The following is a 22,528-nucleotide window of genomic DNA, read 5'->3' on the forward strand; positions in this document are numbered from 1 at the left end:
CATGACCCCCCGCGGTTCCCTGGACGCGGCGACCAGAGGGCCCTCGGCCGAGTCACCTGTTGTGCTCCTCGCTGCTCAGAGGCGTTTCCATAGTAACACCTATACGAGCCCTCGCCCCATGGTCTATAAGACCCCTCGGCAAACACAGACCCCCTCTACCGCCGCCGCGAACTCCATAAAACACACACACACATGCCGTGCACACGTGTGCTCTCAAGAATCAGCGGTGAAAGGAGTGAGGATATAAAGTGTGCCGGGCTGAAGGAGAGAGTGTATTGTGAGAGTCGGGGGCCGCCTTTTGTCTGAGCCAGCCTGAAGGAGTAGGGGGGGTGGCGAGGGGGGGTGAGGGGGGGGCTTTGTGAGGGAAGAGGGGGAAAAAAGTGGCCTTCATACGCATCCTTTCTTCCCTTTTCCTCTTGTTCTATCTCTTTATTGGGAGTGTGTTTTGTCTTCGGCCCTCCTCCTCCTCCTCCTCCTCCTCCTGCTGCTCTTCCTCCTCTCTGATAAATGCCACAGTAGCCTTTCGCCGGGCCGCCACAATAGTCGACCCTGTTTCGAAGAGCGAGAGGGGCAGAGAGAGGGAGAGAGAGGGAGAGAGGGATGAAAAGAAAAGAGAAATGGTTGCTTTTTAACCTGCGCTTCTGAAAAGCGGAGAAGAAAGGGTCGGTGACGGGAGCCGGAGTCCTGTTCTCCTCTCCTTTCTCCCCGCTCGGCGTCTTTGTGAGGGGCTCGGCTGTGTCATCGGCCTATTTATACATCTTATTTAGAAAGCTTTGAGAGCGCGCGGCCACAGAGAAAGGCCTGTGAAGTGCATCGGAGCAGACGCGCTCAACATAAAGACGTTCGCTCACATCCTGCTGGAGCTGCGCTTTAAAGGGATTCATTTCTTTATTCCGACCAACCGAACGCAACGGGGACTTGTTGTGATTGGTTTAGTGTTTTTTTTCCTTTCACTGTCAAAGACGAGCTCGCAGGTAGAAGATGTGCTCAGATCCTTTAACTCGGTCGGAGGAGCATCGTCCTTGGATAAAATCCAAAGTACTCACGCGCTCATTTAGGTTGACGTGGAGCCAATCTGACGAGTACGAGTAGTTTAATGCGTCGCAATAGATTCTCGTGCGTATAAATGAGGACTTCTGAATCGGCAGTAACTGTGCCGTGGCTTTTGGGTACCTGCATGGCTCGTATTGTGGGAGTTGCACGTTAATCTGCAGCATGCCGGCTTCCTCGTGTCTGTTTCTCCTGCCTCTTGTTTCCGTGGCTTCTGCCCTCTGATAAGACGACCGACCAGTGGGCGACATGACCGTGACAACGTGCCAAAAAGCAGCAGGATTAACAAAATAAGCCCCGTTTCTGCCGCTCGGTAGAGACTTCTGTCTTCTGCCTCTGGGGAAATGTGTCGTTGCCTCGTTGGGACTGAAACACAAACCAGGCTGTGCAGTTTGCGTTTGAAAAGCACGGCGTTGCGGAGAGGTCGCGCCCTCTGAACCGCGCGCTTCCCTCCGGTCGGGCCTGTCGACGGGGCAGATTACTGAGCGTCCCGCAGCGCACCAAACGCTTCTCTCGTCCAATTTCATCGCGAAGATTTGAATGTTTTCCCCATTTCTGTTTGTGAGGGCTCGGATAGCTAACAAAGAGTCCACACTGCAGCCCGGAAGTGAAAACTACCGCTGTACGCAGACTCATCCCGCCCCGATCTCCGGGCCAACAGACGGAAGTCTTTGTGGTTTTCGTTTAAGAAAATGAGCCTATCTCTCCGTGGTCGGCGCTGAGTCATCCCCGGTTGTGCTGCACTATTGGGCTACTTCCCAAGTCTTGTCCCGAGTTCTTCTGCTCCGCTCGGTGGGTAAACCTGTTTTGCATGAAAATGACACGATATTATTGAAGTGGGACGACAAAAGAATCCTCTATTTAAATGGCATGTTATTTATTCTCATACCAAGGCCACGCGGACACAAAAGGTCCCGCCTCTCCATCGCTACCGGGCGTCAAACAAATCCATATGGAGTAAAAACAGGAGGCTTGAGTTGGCCGGGCAGGAAGAGGGAAGATGGAGAGTGAATATACAAAGCAACAAGTTAGCTTGTGCCTCAGCAAATTGTTCTACGCGTTCACATATTTTATTTATGACAACACGCTGCATCAAATTACACAAAACCAGCATTCTAGAACCAGGCTGGAAGGACTGCAGAGGGAAAACCAGGCAGACAAAACCCGTGATGTCACTTCAGTTCTGGTGGCGTCATTCTGTTATATAGTACGTGTGATTACAAAAGTCCCCAATAAACAGTTGTCGATATCAACCATGAGTTACAAATAGCTGTTCCTTTTTCCATTTAAGGTCATCTCCAAATACTGAATATAACATTGTTAAACAATACTTAAAATAACCACTTAAAGGATTATTAATTATAAGTAAATGTTAATAAGTAGAGTATATTTAACTATTCATTCAACTGGTATTAATGGTTATTATTTGTGTCCCTGCCGGCACCCTGGATTGTGTTATTTACTGCAAACGCATCATCTTTTCATCAGGAAAGAGGAAACGCCGACTCTCTCTCTCTCTCTTTCTCTCTCTCTCGCCCTGCGTGAAGACAAAATGAAAAGTTGGCCATTCATTCCTCGCCGGTCCACTTCTCCTGCTATTCATGTCACATTTATGGAGGAAACTGGAGGAAGTATGACATAGCAGTGTGTGTCCCCGCTGAACGAGTGTGTGTGTGTGTGTGTGTGTGTGTGTGTGTTTGTGTGTGTGTGTGTGTGTGTGCGTGTGCGCAGCGGGCCTCGGAGGGGCTGCCCCTAAAACTCCAAGTCAAATGTATTCTTTGTGATGTCTCTATCACTCCATCGCAGCGCTGAGTTCCCAACACTGCTCTTTGTGCAGCATAATGACCAGCGACCGCAGAGCAGCAGCACCTTATCAGAGGCCTGTAGGTCTGTGTGTGTCTGCTCCTCAGCGCGCACACACACACACACACACAGGTGGAAAACAAACCAAAAGAAATGAGGACACTTAAGTGTGTATTCCTGATGAGCTTATTCTTTGGACTCGGCACTATATGGTTCAGTACCCTCGACATCAAAAGGCCAAGAGCACAGAGGAAGAGGAGGGAAGGAAAGGAGAAGAGGCCAAGGCTTTTGTGTCGCTGGTCCTGAGAGCTCATTCTCTAATGAGGCCCAGTCAGCAACGCAAGGGATCATTCAAGTCCCCAAATACACACACACACACACACACACACACACACACACACACACACATCTATCAGTGTGGTCCGAAGAGCATTTCATCTTCATTTTCCCCCAAAAAGCAGAAATGTACTAAAAGCCCGTCTGGTAGTGGAGTTAAAAGGTCAAGCTGGAGAGTAAATACAGCATGCGGCGGTTTGTTAACCGACCACACGCATGTGCACGTTAGGCCGGACCATCAAAGACCCCCTAGACAAAAAGGTTGCATTTCCCCCTCTTGGTTGATGCACATTTAAAACGTATCAACCGGAAACCTTTCTTGTGATTTTTTTGTGTTGTGACACACACACCTTTGGTTGTTAACAACAACTGCTCAGAACTTGAAATAGTTCATCGCATAACGTTGCGCCTGCACTCACTCTTTGTTGTAATTGACACGGTATTTCCTGTCAAAGAATAGAATACGCACGATGTTTTATTTAAAAATATTTTTTTCTTTTTCTGCACAACTTGTCTTCTCCCATCTGGTCCGTTTGGACACGAAGCTTCGCAGAGACCATTTTCCTTGTATGCGTTGGACCCCAGTTGGCTCCTGCCCAGAGAAACCATTTCATTGCATCCAGTGTACTTTGGAAAGTCTCCAAAGCAGGACGCATATGTTGCACCTTAAATTACCCAAACGCTCGCCCGATCACACGGGACCGGTCATTTACAGGCCGTGTCCTCCGCCGCACACGGCTCACCGTTCAATGGTGCAGTGGATGTGGACTGGAGGCCGAGCGGACACTAGACACACACAGCAGATGCACATACTATATGTATATATATTTATATATATACTCTTACTGTATATTTGGGTGTTATGCGGGCGGCGCGTGAGTTTCCGGCGGACATTAGCCGGTGTTTGAGACATGCAGATGTGGATGTTATAACCGGACATTGGTTAAAATATCCAGATCTGCATTTTGAAAAAGTCAATGCTCGTGTGGAAGGGATCCACACCTTTTGCAAAGCAAATATACAGTATTGATTATTTTATGCCGCCTTTGAGCGCTTACTACTCTTTACCAGCCTGTTCTGTTTTCATCCCCTTTCTTTCAGCCCAAAGAGCTTTTAAATAGAAGAAAAGATCAGAAACGCCAGAAACCTGAACACCGCTACAAAGTGAGTTGTTATGTTGTCTTGTTCGATCTTTGCAATAAGCGTCCTGCCATGCCTTCGATTTTTTTTCTCGAGTCCTGTTAGGATTTCAAAGTACACCTTAATAACTCTAAATTCAAAGAGTTTTCCTCTTTGATATAATTCCACCAATGTCTCGCGGTGCGTTCGGGATCAAAGCTTAATTCAGTTTTTTCTTAAGCTAAAAGTAGCAGACACATCAGACATGAGTGTGCCTCCGCTCTGGTTCTGGATGATCATCTTTCTCGACACAACCTTGCACCAAGGTTCACGTTGACTGTACGTCAACGGCCAAACAGCGCGCTCCAACTCACTCTGAATGGTCGCCATTGTTTCAGTGCTCCAACGACCCCAGCAGAGCGTCAATCAACCGAGGGACCCGGGCGACCCTTTAATGGCGCCGACGTTCGGTATCTTGTAGTGTGGACGCGGCACGTTTCTCGTCCGACTCAAGTGACCTGCTGCAGCTGTTTCTCCATCAGCGGCTACACGCGCATGGACGCACACGCACAGTGTCGTAAAAAAAATAACCGTGGTCCAAAGGTGTAGTCGGGCTTCACAAAAAACAGTAGTAACGCGGCAGAATGCGATCGCCGGACCAGAAGGATCTCATACAGGAGATGAAGTACACACTCGACGGAACATTTCCTGCGGCTTGGAGCTTCTTTTCCTTTCTCCCACCGCGGAAGCAGCGAGAGCCAAAGACGTTGCGTCTTCCATTCCCTCCATTTGTCACATATTAGTCCACGGCGGCCTATTTGGGCCTCCGGTGCGGTTTTTTTTTTTTCAGGACTCAAAAATAGATTTAATAAGCACCAGAAGAAGCTTTAATAAAGACTTTTGGGTGCATTAGTGGCTAATTGGGCTATTGTGCATGCAACCGGGTTGGAAATGTGACCAGCTCCTCTCCCCCCAGTTAGAAAGCGACATCAAACAGCCGCCACGTGGACGTCTGATTCGATCTCTCCCCGTTGTCTACATGTGGCTTTTACTTCCCGGCCCTTAACACTCAGCTTTGTCACGACGCGCAGACCCGCTCGGGCCGGTTTCAGAGATCATAACAGAGGATAAAGCCGACTTTGTTAGAAAGCGCCCGCCGGGTTCCTGATGAATGCCCTTATCACGCCGCCATCACACCTGTTAGTGGGCTGGCGTCCGTCCGGTATCGCGGTTTACCTGACGCGGCATGCTAATCATGCAAATGCACGGTGGGATCTGAAGAGGCTCTTTGTGCTTCACCCTTCTTGGCGGGGGGGGGGGACGGGCGGGAGGTGTTTTGCGGGTTGGCCGAGTGGGGGGGGGGGTCAGAGGTGACAGGGGGCTGCAGTAGAAAGACAGGCGTTCGCGGCGAGGGAGAGGCAGTCGCCATGACTCGCGTCGGCAGGTCCGATCCAGCGCCGGAGCGCCGGTGCAGCTCGTCTCGTCCGCCCCCCGGCCCCACCAGGTCAGTAACCACGGCGGCAGGCTGCATTGAACAGACATAATGACGCGCAAAAAAAACTTTCTGCAAAAAATTTTTATTTTATTTTTTAAATCCGGTTTTCATCACACAGTCTTGCGAAAAACTTCGAGAGCATCATCTGAATCCGAGCGAAGCCCCGCCCCTCACTGGTCGCCAGTCGAAGGCGACTCGAGAACGCGAAGAGCAGATTTGAGCAGATCTCTCCGTGATGTCTCAGTTTGACACAAGCTCTCTGGGCGAGCCGGATTGCTTTATCGCCCCCTAAGCAAATGCTGCTAACCGTAAAACATTTTCCGCAAACATTTGTTTCGACACCAGCTCGCACTTGTCTCTGCACGGAGGGGCTGGAACCCCACTGCGGGAGCCCCGTGTCACCAAAAGACACAACGTGAAGAAAAATCCAAATCTTATTCAAAGTGCCATGGAAATGTGCAGAGATCAGGCTGTGCGATATTTCACATTTGTGTGCGTGTGTGTGTTTGCGTCGCGGGATCGACGTTCCTGCAGGGAGAAACTTCCCGCCGTTACAGCTGTCAGTCTCAGGTTTAGACAATGGGAATGCCTTTGTTTATCACCAAAGTAAAAGCTCTTTAGATGTCTGACACTTTATCCCGCTGCTCTCGACTGGCTCCTCTCTCTCTCTCTCTCTCTCTCTCTGTGTCTCTCTCTCGCGCTCTGTTATCCGGCCTCGGGCTCTAGCTGGAGAGCGGCAGCGACGACGTAAACCCAACAAGCTGCTTGTGTCGGGGTTTAAAAGAACTCTGAGAGAAAGAAGAAAGAAACAAAGGAAGAAAAGAAAGGGAAGAACAACAGGACGGATTTGCATTGCCCCCCCCCCCCCTCCCCCCCGGAGGGGGGAATGTTGGCTCTGCGGGTTTTTCTTTTTTTTTTCACGTGTTACAACTTGTTGGGTAACTGACGGTTTTGTGTGAAGTGATTCTTGTGTCGTGGGAAGTGTAAGGTTACGGCGCTTGGGAGAGGAGCAGATTTTTATCTGGAAGAGGGGGCGGGTGTGTGGGAGGGGTGGGGGGGGCATGTTCTCCTCCGTCCACCGCCAGCCTCCGTCGCCTCCCTCTCTGCTTCTGCTAGACTAAATCCTGTGACAGTTAGGAGGGAAACAAGTTGCGTATTTGTTTCCACCGCAGTGCCACTTTGTTTTCATACATGCCAAACGCACCGGTGTCAGTAGGGATATCACTGAGCTCTCAGTGTGGCCCCCTGGGGTCAGGGGTCAGGGGTCAGGGGCCCGCAGAGAGAGCAATGTGTGACGCGGTCCTCTGCACCTGATTCAAATGGGAAGATATTAGATTGAACGTGGTACCGTTGGTGAAGGACTCTTGGAAGAAGTCTCGTCCGTAACAAACTACAAACTGGTGGTTTCTGGGTAATATGTACTTTGACTTGCCTGGCGGCAGATTTTTAACCCAAAGTGAACCCAAAGTAATTTACAAACACCACGATCTTCTAAATCCTTTAACACTATTATCAACTGCTAGCGGCTAACGGCGAGCTAATGTTTAACTTTCCGGCCTCCTCGTTGTTGTTTCGTCACTCTGAGCGACGTCTGCCACGTTATTATATTGTTTCATTTCACCTCGTTCTTTTTAACACTACTTTGTTTCTCTTACCGTTTAACTGAAATGTTGCTTTGCTGCTGTAACCACTGGTACAATAGTTTTGTTTAGTTAAACGTATTGGTCACTTCATTGCTTGGTGATTTCTTAACAACGGGTGTCAATGACTTGACTCAACGCCGCAAACCGCGCCTCCTTCTGTACAACAAAACACGCCTGATCCTCAAACAAATTGATTTCCGTTGGGAATAAAAACAACATGAGTCTCATTCTTTCTTCTTCTACCCGGTTCGTTTCCAGGTTGAGTTTAACTCCGTTCAGTCCAAAGCGCTTTTAACGTGACAGGAAATGACAACAGAAGTCAAAGCTTTATATTTGTTGGTGGCTTTTTTGTGTTCCACTTCTATTCAGCTCAACAGCTGCACCGAGGTCGGTAATCATGTGACTTCTCGGCGGCTCGTTCGCCAGCGGCGGTGAACGACACACTCGGCCTCAATGAGACGAGAAGAAGTCAATGTAGTCCATGCAAGTCATGTGTCGCACACAAACGAACACGCATTCGTACTTACGCAAGGTCACGAGTGGATGTTTGAGGAGACCAAGCCAGCGATGACCTGGAGTTCTCCATTGTTCCAGATAAAGACGCTGAAGGCATTGTGAGGCGACATTGTGCGAGTGAAACACACCTTGACGCATTCCTTGCTGTCAGCGGGTCTTTGGATTGCTAAAATTCAGTGCATACCTCAGCGTAGGGTGACACACACACACACACACACACACACACACACACACACACACACACACACACACACACACACACACAGTTGTGTGAAAGCCACCTGTGGCCGCTAGACCAGTACTCTGTGGAACGTGGGGGGGCGGAGGGTCGGGGAGGGCAGGAATAACTCGCCGTGGGACCAAAGTCAGTGTACCAACCGGACCCCCCCCCACACACACACACACACACACACACACACACACGCACACACAATCAGCCCTCACTGATACTGGCGGTGGTCGCTGGTGCAGCGTTGGCCAGCTGCCCACTTTTCCATCCTCATTCCTTCCGCAAAATGCATATGGACGACATCATCATCTGAGCGTTAGCAGATACGCGCGTGTGTGTGTGTGTGTGTGTGTGTGTGTGTGTGTGCGTGTGCTGATAGTTGTCATTTCTATTCCAATATTTTTTCCAGTATCAGTTTCATTGATAAACATTGACCGTTTCGACATTGAGATCATTTCTCTAATTAGTTTAAATTAATTTTGTTCATTGGGAAAATTAATTTTTTGGAAACATGATAGTGACCCATACACGGAAAAACACACACATACACACGCACACTTAGTGTGATATCGTATTCAAAGTCGTTGCCCCCCCCCCCTTGCAGCTGTACTTACGTTATTTAATGTGCTACCAGACTTTAGTTACCTTCAGCAGTGTGAGATTTTTTTATTATGACGCAGAGCTTGAATTCACACACACGTGCCAAGTTACAAACACACACACACACATACAAACAAACAATTTGAAGTGAGCTGTGGCAGAACGGTATGAGGTTTGTGTTGAAACAGTGTTTGGCAGAATGCTGGCTTTTCTAGTCAGCCCCCCCCGGGTTTTCTATCGTGCCAAACTCCACAAAGTCGTTGAATAAATGTGGCGTGCCTCGTCGGTGCACACCTGGTTTCTTCCCTCAGATGGTACTGGACTGGAAGTAACTGGAAGTCGATTTGAAAAATGAAGTGGTTCAGCTTGATTCTGATGGTAAATTACTACATTCATGCACATGTGAATATTGCTGGTTTCTGCCCGTTGAGCTCCGATCTTCCTGTGATCTTTTTCATGCTTCCTTGTTTTTTTTGTACCGTGGTTATTGAAAGTTATTTATTTGTTTGTAACCTGGGTTTGCGTTTGAGTCCTCTCGTTGCCATGCCGACCCAATGGATACCACTGTACCAGCAGCTGTGGGCGACCCAGTTCAAACTGGTAAATATAACAACGATTTGTTCAGAGCTGCAGTCTCAGCAGTAACAGCTGTTAGCAGCGCCATTAGCCGTACTAGTAGTGATATGCTACGTCATTGTTAAAAACTAAAACAATTTACTCCAATTCCACTTATTGTTTCATTCAAATTTATCGGCCATAGTTACAATTATTGGTTTATCTTGGATTTGGTTTTGTATTTATTCCGAACTGCTTTTGCAGTTTAGTTAAATAGTGCCTTTTCAGTACAATTGACACGTGGCGTTTTTTAGCACCGATGGCGCTTAGAAGCTCGTTAGGCTACGTACGCTCGTTAGCACGCCGGTGCTCCCCACTAGCCGCCAACCGCTAACTGCTGCGGCCATTTTTCCACCCCGGAGTTGACGCTGGCGCCCCCTGGAGCACATCTTGCATGGTGACGACACACATGCGCGGGCTCACAAGTCACCTGGCTAGCTGGCAAAAACACGGCTGTAGAGGAAGGAAATGCGCTGATCACGTTTGTTGGGATTCAGTCGTTTGCCGCAAACACCGCACCTATCGTTTTTTTTTAAGAACAAGTAGGTGAATTGTGTCGAGTTTGTCAACCACAAACAGCCGATCAGAGTGCGTTAACTTGTGTGAGTTGCGTATCTCTCGGTTCCAGGAGAAGGTGAGGGATGAAGGCGTCGGCTTAGCCGCGTGGCCTCGCCGTGTGCTTCAAGCTGGTGTTTTTAATCATCGGTGCAGCTTTTGAACGCACACATTTTAAACGCGCTCGCACACCACCGAGGCTTGGAGCCGTGGACCCTGGCAGACAGGTGGCTTTGTTCAGAAACAAACTATGCAGGCTGGGCGAGCCGGGTGAAGTGTGGGGGGAGAGGTGGTAGAGGGGGGAGAGGGGGGGTGTAATCATTATTATGCTTTTTGCAGAACGGTGGCGCTCCGCTTTTTTTTTTTTTCCGCCGCGTTCCCGAGTTGGTCGGCACATTCCGCTGGCATTGTTATCCGGCCCGTTTCCTGCGGCCGGGCGGCTTTTGTCAGCCTCTCCCCCATTGTCCCGGCTTCCTTTGTTCCCCGGCTCCAACAATGGCTTTTTTTCTCTGCCTCTTAATATATATGTGCACTTTTTGCCCTTGTGTGTTTGTTTTGTTCTGCTGTCTGCAGTGTTTTTCTTTCCTCCCGCTGCAGAGCTGGGAAATAAAAAACAACAACAACACACACAAGTCCGGAGTGGATATTCTCAAGTTCACTGTGGTTCAGGCCTCTTTCACAACCTGTCCTCTCTCCTTCTCCCTGTCTGTCTCCCCCCCCCCCCCCCCCCCCCCCGCTGTGGCTATGGCAATTATTCACTGTCACACAGACACACACACACACACACTCGGACAATACGTGTGGCTGTGGCTGTGACTTTAGACGGGGGTAACACAATCACCGCCTAAACCTTGACCTTGACTTTGGTGGAAACTTAAAACAGCGGCTCCCCCCCCCCCCCCCTTAATCGCCCCCCCCCCCCATGTAAAGAGTTTTTTTGGTCCATGTTATCACAACATGATCTGCGTCGGCTCAACACATGAGTAACGACAGCTCAACACATGTGCACTGCGAGGAGCAAGTCTTATAAGAAGCAAAGTCTACAACTGGGATGATTGGCACTGAATTACAAAGTAGTAGAATTTAAATATGTGGTCAAATATTTAACTGCAAATAGAGCCAGGCCATCGTCCAGGCTTCAATAAAAGCTGCTATCGAGGAACTTGTGGACTTTGGGCGGTCCCTGTGGACGAAAGCCAGATCTGAGTCCCTTCAGAAGAGCTCTTGTGTTACCGCCACCGGGGTCTGAGGTCCGGGTGCCGGTCCTCTCGTGGCCCCTTCCCTCTAGCGGTGGCAGCGATATGGCTCAAGTGATAACGTTGCTCTCGGTTTATCTTTCTGACTTTACTGAATCAAGAATTCCATCTTCTGATTTTGATCAGTCAATGAAGCGTTTAACGGCTAGTTACATATGGTTATAATATTCATTTTACCTGGTTACCTTTATTGGGCGCCAATCTTTTCTCGTTGTCCATGTGGTATTTGAGATGTATTTCATAATTGCCGATTCGAGCCACGCTGGCACCTTTGCTCTAGCGACCACAGTGTCTGTTTGCAGGTAGGGCAGCCCTCCACCTTCAGACCAAAATGTCTACGTATATATTCATTGTCCCTTGAGGATGAAGCCTACAGACTTTTGTGATCCTCTGACCTCTAGTTTTACCACAATGTGAAATTTGCAGTGCCGAGTGAAACAGCATGATTGCTTTTAGATGGATCGCCATTAAGTTACCCAGAGATCCTCTCAATTTACCTTTTGCACGACCAGCAGGTAAAAAATGATCCTCAGAGGATGTATTTTAAAAGCTAAAATACCCTGATTTTTCATCTGGTTTGTCTGATACTTTGTTTATTGACCTGCAGAACAATTGGCTTTTCCATCAGCCTCAGATCCACTTTATCGTCAGATAAGAAGGTGAACATGGTAAACATTACACCGGCTACATCAACTTGTTAACATTGTCACCATTTGCATGTTATCATTCTGATGTGAGGGTACTATCTCAAAGCTCAGTCACACAGATCCGTTGACGCTTAGTCTTGTCCAACAAAGTCTTTTACAGAAGCTGTTTTAACTTGTTCCACTTGATAAGTTGTGTGTTATAAGTCATATGTCATCCGATTTGTTTTCCCGATGTGTAGCACACAAGCGGAGCCCCAAAGGGCCCTCGTTCTTCCTTTGATTTCAGCTCCGTGCTGCAATTATATCAGCAGCCCAATCAGAACTTGCTGTGGCAAGTACCCACACCTTCGGCACACCCAAAATGACACCGAGCTTTGTGTGCTGTCATTTGTCTTTCAACAGAATGGTTGAGCCCAGCCCTGCAGCGCTGCACCTCCCGTCCAGCGGGGATGTCAGCATGGCGTGCGTCGGTGTCAAAGTGGAACAGGAGGAGGTCGCCGGAGGGGTTGGAGTCATAACCCACGGCGACCCCCTAAAGAGGTCTCCCTCGCGGGATTGGTCGGAAAATCATCCGCTGGAGGCCCGCCAGCTGACCCCACCGCTCTCACGCTCTCCTTCGGTGAGGATATAAATGGCGCGACGAGGGTCCAGAGAGGGGTATTTATGTCGACGTGGCAAGCGTCACGCCAAACCGGAAATTAAAAATGTGTTGTTCTTTTCTGTGCCCCCAACAGGAGGGCTCTCTGGGTAAGGAGCAGCCCCACAGGCAAAGCCCCATGGGACCGAGGGAGTCCAGGGTGCACGATAGACCGGAAGCACAATCCAACTTCAAGGAAGGTCCGTCTCGCTGATGTAGATGGAGCTGTAATCATATGCAGACTGCAGACATCTATACACTAAGCAAAAAAAGTTTTTGTCTATTTATACAGGATTCATAATTCGGAATAAACGGAAGTGACCCTGTTTGGAATGTGGAGGAGTGATGCATACGTCACTTTACGGTCTATTTGCCTCTAAATGGACCAAAATCGACTAAATTAACACCGTGCTGTATTGGCGATTAAGACCATAGACTCATGTTTACAATGTTTACTGAGGTAATAAATCAAGTGAGAAGTAGAGACATTTTCTTCTATAAAGTCCGACCTCTTTTTGCAACCGGAGGTGTCGCCCCCTGATGGTCCGTACAGAGAATGTTTTACGTTTTTCACGCCACCGAACCGCAGGTTGGAGCCTGCTCTCCACATATTGCCTCTGGTATTTAATGTGCAAACACTGATCAATGTAAACTGGAGTTGATGCACTTTCTAAATAAGCGTTCTCTTTTATTCGGCACTCAGTTGCACGAGAGACTGACTCGACATTTGAACCTGCATTGAATTCACCTCAACAAGTACTCAGCAGACATTGGTATCAATGCACCACAACCACGACCAGAGTGCATATCTTCTGTGTGTCCGTGCGCTGCATTCTGCTATGCAGCTTTAAACAATGCAGTCTCTTGAAAAATCGATGCGTAGAAGTGTTTTTCCTCCTGAATGGGTTTTTGGAGGGATCTACGTGCTTTTTGTCTGATTCCGTTCAATCTCCCCACTGATTCAGAGACTCCCCCTGCCCTCCAGTCTTTCACCAGCACCGCACTCCTTTCCCCCCCGCCACACATTTAGTTTTTCTCTCTCAAATTCTGTCAACTCGCTGACCTTGGATTGTTCTCTGTCCAAATATCGATCCACTCAAACACTCCAAACTTCTCCCGGAGACGCAAACAACCTCTGCCCTTCGGCACCTCGAACGTCCTCTTCAATCAATGCCATTAGGGGAGGCAGGAGAGGCCCAGAATGCAGTTTTTAGTGTTGGATGGACTTGAACGGAAAAATATGTTCCACGCCGTCTAGTGTGTCTTTGCTGAGTACCTGTTTGTTCTGTTAACAGTAATGCCCACAATTGAGAAGCTGCTGAATACCAACTGGAAGGAGAAACTTCTGGATAAAAGCTCAGTGGAGGCAGGACGACTGAAAGGTCAGCTCTCAGACACCAACAACACCTCTATAGCGTCTCTGCTCCACTTAAATACACGATTGTGCAAATACCAATGCAATTCACTTCATCGGTTACATGAAACGACTTACACAAAAGATAACTGTATCTCTAAAATCGGAGTAAGTTGGGACGTAATTCCAACGAATCGTAGCTGTGCCACACTTTTTGCAGCTATCTGAGGATATAAATATTCATTAATCTCTAACTGGCCATGGGAGGCAAAACCTTTCACTTCAGTTTGAAGTTTGACCTTCTGACCCCCCCCCCCCTCCCGCTGAATCCCCTCCACCCCAGGTACCCCAGAGGCTCTGGCAGAGAAGGAGCTCCAGCTGTTGATGATGATCAACCAGCTGAGCGGTCTGAGGGAGCAGCTCCTGGGAGCCCACTCCGAGCAGAGGAACATGGCCACCCTGCTGCTGGAGAAGCAGCAGCAGCAGATGGAGCTGGCTCGGCAGCAGCAGGAACAGGTACCAGCCGAGGGAGGGGGGGGGGGTCGGATCACGAACCGGACCCAGATACTATGGAGGCCCAAAAAAATAGATCAGGGACTAAAAAACTTCCGTATTCAGCTCTCAGCACAATGTGTAAAATGTGTGTGTGTCTCTGTGTTCTCAGATTGCCAAGCAGCAGCAGCAGCTGATCCAGCAACAGCACAAGATCAACTTGCTTCAGCAGCAGATCCAGGTCAGCCCCCCCCCCCCCCCCCCCGTATTGTGACTCCTCCAGAGGTTTCTCCCATTAGACATTATGTCATTGCAGCGCCGCAGCCTCTGAGGAACGAGCTTTCATGTGTTTGTCCCAGCAGGTGAACATGCCCTACGTGATGATCCCAGCTTTCCACCCCAACGCCCAGTCGCTGGCCGTCACCTCTGAACCCCAGATGACCCTTCCGCTGCAGCCAATCCCCTGCAAGCCAGGTCAGTCTTCCACGCATCCTTAGGGAGGTATGGGTCCCCCCCCCCCCCCCCCCCTTGAAAACCATACATCCATTTTTTCACAGGAAAGAATGTACTGTAGTGTACTGTTATATTTATAACAATCTAAAAAATATATATAATTCATTAAGTACTTATTGCAACCAGGAATTGACACACGGAGAACACTCTCCGGAATAAATACATAATAAAGTAAGTAATGAAAATAAAACAACACAAAAATAGATTCAAAAAATAAATTAATAAGAAATAAACCGTTTTCTACTGTTTGTTGAGCAGCTGCTCATTCGTCCTCCGCAGGCCATGTTTACATATAAGAATAATAAAGAAATGTCATGAAATGTACCTGTGGAGGCTGAAGTTATGGAGGCTGAAGATAGGGAGGCTGTAGCTGTGGAGGCTGTAGTTATGGAGGCTGTAGTTATGGAGGCTGTAGTTAGGAAGGCTGTAGCTGTGGAGGATGTAGTTATGGAGGCTGTAGTTATGGAGGCTGTAGCTATGGAGGCTGAAGTTAGGGAGGCTATAGCTGTGGAGGCTGTAGCTATGGAAGCTGTAGCTATGGAGGCTGTAGCTATGGAGGCTGTAGTTATGGAGGCTGTAGTTATGGAGGCTGTAGCTATGGAGGATGTAGTTATGGAGGCTGTAGCTATGGAGGCTGTAGCTATGGAGGCTGTAGCTATGGAGGCTGTAGTTATGGAGGCTGTAGCTATGGAGGATGTAGCTATGGAGGCTGTAGCTATGGAGACTGTAGTTATGGAGACTGTAGTTATGGAGACTGTAGCTTTGGAGGATGTAGTTATGGAGGCTGTAGTTATGGAGGCTGTAGCTATGGAGGATGTAGTTATGGAGGATGTAGTTATGGAGGCTGTAGCTATGGAGGATGTAGTTATGGAGGCTGTAGCTATGGAGGCTGTAGCTATGGAGGATGTAGTTATGGAGGCTGTAGCTATGGAGGCTGTAGTTATGGAGGATGTAGTTATGGAGGATGTAGCTATGGAGGCTGTAGCTATGGAGGATGTAGTTATGGAGGCTGTAGCTATGGAGGCTGTAGCTATGGAGGATGTAGTTATGGAGGCTGTAGCTATGAAGGCTGTAGTTATGGAGGCTGTAGCTATGGAGGCTGTAGTTATGGAGGCTGTAGCTATGGAGGCTGTAGCTATGGAGGATGTAGTTATGGAGGATGTAGTTATGGAGGCTGTAGCTATGGAGGCTGTAGCTATGGAGGATGTAGCTATGGAGACTGTAGTTATGGAGGCTGTAGCTATGGAGGCTGTAGCTATGGAGGCTGTAGCTATGGAGGCTGTAGCTATGGAGGCTGTAGTTATGGAGGCTGTAGCTATGGAGGCTGTAGTTATGGAGGCTGTAGCTATTGAGGCTGTAGTTATGGAGGCTGTAGCTATGGAGGCTGTAGCTATGGAGGCTGTAGCTATGGAGGCTGTAGCTGTGGAGGATGTAGCTATGGAGGCTGTAGCTATGGAGGCTGTAGCTGTGGAGGATGTAGTTATGGAGGCTGTAGCTATGGAGGATGTAGTTATGGAGGCTGTAGCTGTGGAGGCTGTAGCTGTGGAGGCTGTAGCTATGGAAGCTGTAGTTATGGAGGCTGTAGCTATGGAGGCTGTAGCTATGGAGGATGTAGTTATGGAGGATGTAGTTATGGAGGCTGTAGTTATGGAGGCTGTAGCTATGGAGGATGTAGTTATGGAGGCTGTAGCTGTGGAGGCTGTAGTTATGGAGGCTGTAGCTATGGAGGCTGTAGCTATGGAGGATGTAGTTATGGAGGCTGTAGCTATGGAGGCTGTAGCTATGGAGGCTGAAGTTAGGGAGGCTATAGCTGTGGAGGCTGTAGCTATGGAAGCTGTAGCTATGGAGGCTGTAGCTATGGAGGCTGTAGTTATGGAGGCTGTAGTTATGGAGGCTGTAGCTATGGAGGATGTAGTTATGGAGGCTGTAGCTATGGAGGCTGTAGCTATGGAGGATGTAGCTATGGAGGCTGTAGCTATGGAGACTGTAGTTATGGAGGATGTAGCTATGGAGGCTGTAGCTATGGAGACTGTAGTTATGGAGACTGTAGTTATGGAGACTGTAGCTTTGGAGGATGTAGTTATGGAGGCTGTAGTTATGGAGGCTGTAGCTATGGAGGATGTAGTTATGGAGGATGTAGTTATGGAGGCTGTAGCTATGGAGGATGTAGTTATGGAGGCTGTAGCTATGGAGGCTGTAGCTATGGAGGATGTAGTTATGGAGGCTGTAGCTATGGAGGCTGTAGTTATGGAGGATGTAGTTATGGAGGCTGTAGCTATGGAGGCTGTAGCTATGGAGGATGTAGTTATGGAGGCTGTAGCTATGAAGGCTGTAGTTATGGAGGCTGTAGCTATGGAGGCTGTAGTTATGGAGGCTGTAGCTATGGAGGCTGTAGCTATGGAGGATGTAGTTATGGAGGATGTAGTTATGGAGGCTGTAGCTATGGAGGCTGTAGCTATGGAGGATGTAGCTATGGAGACTGTAGTTATGGAGGCTGTAGCTATGGAGGCTGTAGCTATGGAGGCTGTAGTTATGGAGGCTGTAGCTATGGAGGCTGTAGCTATGGAGGATGTAGTTATGGAGGCTGTAGCTATTGAGGCTGTAGTTATGGAGGCTGTAGCTATGGAGGCTGTAGCTATGGAGGCTGTAGCTATGGAGGCTGTAGCTGTGGAGGATGTAGCTATGGAGGCTGTAGCTATGGAGGCTGTAGCTGTGGAGGATGTAGTTATGGAGGCTGTAGCTATGGAGGATGTAGTTATGGAGGCTGTAGCTGTGGAGGCTGTAGCTATGGAAGCTGTAGTTATGGAGGCTGTAGCTATGGAGGCTGTAGCTATGGAGGATGTAGTTATGGAGGATGTAGTTATGGAGGCTGTAGTTATGGAGGCTGTAGCTATGGAGGATGTAGCTATGGAGGCTGTAGCTGTGGAGGCTGTAGCTATGGAAGCTGTAGTTATGGAGGCTGTAGCTATGGAGGCTGTAGCTATGGAGGATGTAGTTATGGAGGCTGTAGCTATGGAGGCTGTAGCTATGGAGGCTGTAGCTATGGAGGCTGTAGCTATGGAGGCTGTAGTTATGGAGGCTGTAGCTATGGAGGCTGTAGCTATGGAGGCTGTAGTTATGGAGGCTGTAGCTATGGAGGATGTAGCTATGGAGGCTGTAGCTATGGAGGATGTAGTTATGGAGACTGTAGTTATGGAGACTGTAGCTTTGGAGGATGTAGTTATGGAGGCTGTAGTTATGGAGGCTGTAGCTATGGAGGATGTAGTTATGGAGGATGTAGTTATGGAGGCTGTAGCTATGGAGGATGTAGTTATGGAGGCTGTAGCTATGGAGGCTGTAGCTATGGAGGATGTAGTTATGGAGGCTGTAGCTATGGAGGCTGTAGCTATGGAGGATGTAGTTATGGAGGCTGTAGCTATGGAGGCTGTAGCTATGGAGGATGTAGTTATGGAGGCTGTAGCTATGGAGGCTGTAGCTATGGAGGATGTAGTTATGGAGGCTGTAGCTATGAAGGCTGTAGTTATGGAGGCTGTAGCTATGGAGGCTGTAGTTATGGAGGCTGTAGCTATGGAGGATGTAGTTATGGAGGATGTAGTTATGGAGGCTGTAGCTATGGAGGATGTAGTTATGGAGGCTGTAGCTATGGAGGATGTAGCTATGGAGACTGTAGTTATGGAGGCTGTAGCTATGGAGGCTGTAGTTATGGAGGCTGTAGCTATGGAGGCTGTAGTTATGGAGGCTGTAGCTATGGAGGCTGTAGCTATGGAGGATGTAGTTATGGAGGCTGTAGCTATTGAGGCTGTAGTTATGGAGGCTGTAGCTATGGAGGCTGTAGCTGTGGAGGCTGTAGCTGTGGAGGCTGTAGCTGTGGAGGATGTAGCTATGGAGGCTGTAGCTATGGAGGCTGTAGCTGTGGATGATGTAGCTGTGGAGGCTGTAGCTGTGGAGGCTGTAGTTATGGAGGCTGTAGCTATGGAGGATGTAGTTATGGAGGCTGTAGCTATGGAGGCTGTAGCTATGGAGGCTGTAGCTATGGAGGCTGTAGTTATGGAGGATGTAGCTATGGAGGCTGTAGCTATGGAGGATGTAGCTATGGAGGATGTAGCTATGGAGACTGTAGTTATGGAGGCTGTAGCTATGGAGGATGTAGTTATGGAGGATGTAGTTATGGAGGCTGTAGCTATGGAGGCTGTAGCTATGGAGGATGTAGTTATGGAGGCTGTAGCTATGGAGGCTGTAGCTATGGAGGCTGTAGCTATGGAGGATGTAGTTATGGAGGATGTAGTTATGGAGGCTGTAGCTATGGAGGCTGTAGCTATGGAGGATGTAGCTATGGAGGCTGTAGCTATTGAGGCTGTAGTTATGGAGGCTGTAGCTATGGAGGCTGTAGCTATGGAACTCAGAAAAGCCGCCCCTTACAAGCGCTGCCCGTCGGTGACCTCGTCTTTATTCATCTTTTCAAAGCTAAAAGACACAAGGCCAGCCTGTAGAACATTGGCATTCATTGCTTTTATGGAACTTGTGTGCGTAATCTTTTGACAGAATGTAAAAGATGTTTGAAGGACTGTTGGATTGTGTGGAGGAGGTCAGCTGGGGAATGAAAAGGAAGAAGTGAACCGTTATGTTTCATTTGGTTTCTCGCTTTTATCAGTTTTCTCATTTGCTTTTAACTTCACCATCAACTTGAAGGCTCTATGATTAATGACAACAAACATGTGATTTGTTGAATAGCTCAACTAGCCTAATCCTTCACTAAGAAATAAAGTGGACGTTATTCCATTATTTCGACCTTGGTGACGAGAGAGAGGACTACTTACGCTGTGAATTCAGCAAACACCTTTGAAACCCATTGAGCCATATTGTTTCTATTGTATAAATCTCTCCCTTTAATATCTTAGGTAAGACCGCATTTATCTTCCTTTGCTTCAGAGTGATGTTGGATTCAAGGTTTTTTTTGCATTGGTGATGAAGAATTTGAATTTGTCATTTCAATGTATTGGTTTGAGAGAAATACTGCCTGAAACGAACCCTGTAATAATAATAAATATATATATATAATAGTATTGCACCCTTAAATCAGTCTGCATTCTACAAAAATAAGATGCTTTCCTCAAAATGTCCAATAAATTTATGAGGGACACATTCGTAAATAATGGATTGAGGCTGCTGGTATCACCTTGAGTTGTGACCTCCAGCCATGCCATGTATAATATACTGTATACTTATATTTTTCAATATTTCTTTCAATCCCCCTGTGAAATGCACCCTCGCGGTTCCTCACAAGTTGCTAACCGTTAGCTTGCTTTAGCTGCTCAATGTCACTAAACTCTGTGTTCCATTGCAAAGCGGAGAAACCACACCGGCGTTTTTAGTCTCCTTGTTTTTTCATACCCACAATTTTACGCCATCCACAGCCGTGGACTATCCCATGCAGCTGCTGCAGAACTCTCACCCCGCCTCCGGCAAGAGGAGCGGCGGCTCCTTTCGTCAGGTAAACTAGAGTATACTCGTTGTGTGTCATCGATTTCATTGTTTGTCTCAATGTGACAAACCTGTTTCCCATATCCTTGTAAGACAGCCGTAGGTTACCGCCAACATTGTATGTCGACAAAGCATCTTAGAGTAAAATTGTTTATTCAATGTACACAGTGTGTATATACTATACACATATATGTTTTCACAGAGGATAAAGGAAGTGATTCCCTGCGGATAATGAACTACTCTGGTATTTGGGAGTTTGAAAAGGCTTTTCAAATACACCACACCCTCCGCTCAATGTGTGTGGTATATGTGTGTGTGTGTGTGTGTGTGTGTGTGTGTGTGTGTGTCTGGTGTGAGCTGTATTTGAGCGGGAGGTTCTCAAACCGAGAAAGACCAACACAGCTTAGACAAACAAAAGGAAAGATAGAATGAGGTGAACGCAAAGACAAAAGACCAGCGACGACACAAAGGTGTGACAGATGTGCTCCGACATGCTAAATCTGCAGCGCATAACCGGAATCCCTCGCCCCTTGGCATGCGCTCCCCGCCCCTGCTCACCTGCTCTCGCTGTGTGTGTGTGTGTGTGTGTGTGTGTGTGTTCAGGAAGCCAGTCAGCCCTTAAACCTGACCTCCAAGCAGAAGGGGCTGGAGCGAGGCAAAACACCCAGTCCGCACGGCATGGAGCTGGGACCGCTGGCGCTGTACGGGTCCTACAGGCCCCGGGACCTCCAGAGAGAGGTGTCCCGCAGCCCGCAGCGATCGGCCCTCAGTGAGTCGCGCATGTCGCATCGCCGCAGCTCCCCACAGATGCATGAATCCAACAAGTGTTTTTTGTTTGAACTTGGTTCCATGTAAGGCCTGTGACTTCTCAACTGGGCTCATGCACTCCCAATCCCCCACACTTAGAAAGAAAACGTCTATTTATAGTTGAAATTCGACCAACGACAGAACAGTTTGCTCATGCGTGATGTTTGTTCACAATATTTAGTCCAGTGTTAAACGTTGCAGCGCGGACACAGAACCAAGGGGCAGAGTATCAACATTGCGTTTAGTCACATTTAACTACACGCGTGAGCATTAATCACAATATTTTTACATAAGTACTGTACATGTCAAACAGCACACGTAAAGGCGGAAACTAATGCTGAAGCATTAGCACGACATCACAGCCATTTCCCTTTAAGCCATCATTAGCATCGTTACAGTAAACAGTAAAGTCTTTGACCTCGATCTAACAGGTTAGTCAACATACGCGACAACACCTGGTCATTAAACCCAATAAACACAACGAGCAATGCACCGCTGTTGTTCAAGTGTTCATCTGCCAAAAAAGAAACTGTTATCGATATCTTTTAATTTACGTACTTGTACTTGTTCATACTTAATAATACGGTTTTGCAAGAACCGCTTCACAATAAAGGACACAAAACACAAATGTATGTTTATAATTTACAAAATAAAAGCTTGTATTAAATGGTTTGTAGAAAGTATTCACCTTATTAACAAAACCTTTTGACAGTTTTTTACTTTGAGAAATAGTAGCTCATGTTCACAAATATTCTTTGAACCTTTCAATGCTCTGGAAATAAGTGAATTCAGGAAGCAATCCCCTAAATAGCTGAGAAGCTGAAGAGCTGCAGAAGCTCAGAAATAGTTACACCTGCAGTGTTACATTGACGGACGCAGCACATCGATGAGGCCTTGGGAACCAAATGGGCAAACGTTAAATATACAGCAGGAATCAAGGGTAGTATCGCTTTAAGAAAGAGGCGAGGTTCATTGTTTTCTGTCTTTCCCCTTCCTCCTTGACCTTTTGTTTTCCGTCTTCAGCTTTCCTCGGAGACGGCGATGTGGTCACCCAGGCCATCCACGACGCCCAGCAGCTCCTGAGGGGCCACAGCGCCTCCGGGCGAGAGAAGGACAGGGAGAGAGAGAGGGACGGTGGTGGGAAGATGGTGAGATGATGACCAATCGCCCACAAGTCCACACACACACACACACACACGGCCGCAAGGTTTCCGTTCAAAGTCCTCTTCATACACGCGCTGCTTTATGTAAATTATGTTGGCAAATTCACATTATTTTACATAAAAGTCAGAAAGACTTTTTCACTTCATCGGTGACTTTTCTCCACCATTCTTCTCTTTCTCTTTTCTCTGGTCGTCAGTGAAGAAATATTTTCTTTGT

The 22,528-nt window shown here is 47.9% G+C and overlaps 1 protein-coding gene across 11 annotated transcripts in view; it reads left to right on the forward strand.

Moving 5' to 3' along the window:
* Positions 1 to 22,528, forward strand: part of sox13 (SRY-box transcription factor 13) — a 37,246-nt gene that overhangs the window by 7,951 nt on the left and 6,767 nt on the right. For 3 of the 11 annotated variants that reach the window (XM_078091669.1, XM_078091671.1, XM_078091670.1), the window contains exons 2-10: positions 12,267 to 12,483; positions 12,599 to 12,701; positions 13,797 to 13,883; positions 14,199 to 14,371; positions 14,520 to 14,588; positions 14,707 to 14,821; positions 20,275 to 20,351; positions 20,945 to 21,110; positions 22,172 to 22,296. In XM_078091669.1, the coding sequence (XP_077947795.1) occupies positions 12,267 to 12,483; positions 12,599 to 12,701; positions 13,797 to 13,883; positions 14,199 to 14,371; positions 14,520 to 14,588; positions 14,707 to 14,821; positions 20,275 to 20,351; positions 20,945 to 21,110; positions 22,172 to 22,296 (1,132 nt within the window). Of the gene's footprint in view, positions 1 to 4,290; positions 4,354 to 5,657; positions 5,813 to 9,030; positions 9,170 to 12,266; positions 12,484 to 12,598; positions 12,702 to 13,796; positions 13,884 to 14,198; positions 14,372 to 14,519; positions 14,589 to 14,706; positions 14,822 to 20,274; positions 20,352 to 20,944; positions 21,111 to 22,171; positions 22,297 to 22,528 lie in introns of those variants that run through there. The other 8 variants (XM_078091674.1, XM_078091675.1, XM_078091672.1 and 5 more) reach the window with 7 other exon arrangements.

This window comes from Gasterosteus aculeatus, chromosome 17 (genome assembly GCF_964276395.1).
Source record: "Gasterosteus aculeatus chromosome 17, fGasAcu3.hap1.1, whole genome shotgun sequence".
Lineage (NCBI taxonomy): Eukaryota > Metazoa > Chordata > Actinopteri > Perciformes > Gasterosteidae > Gasterosteus > Gasterosteus aculeatus.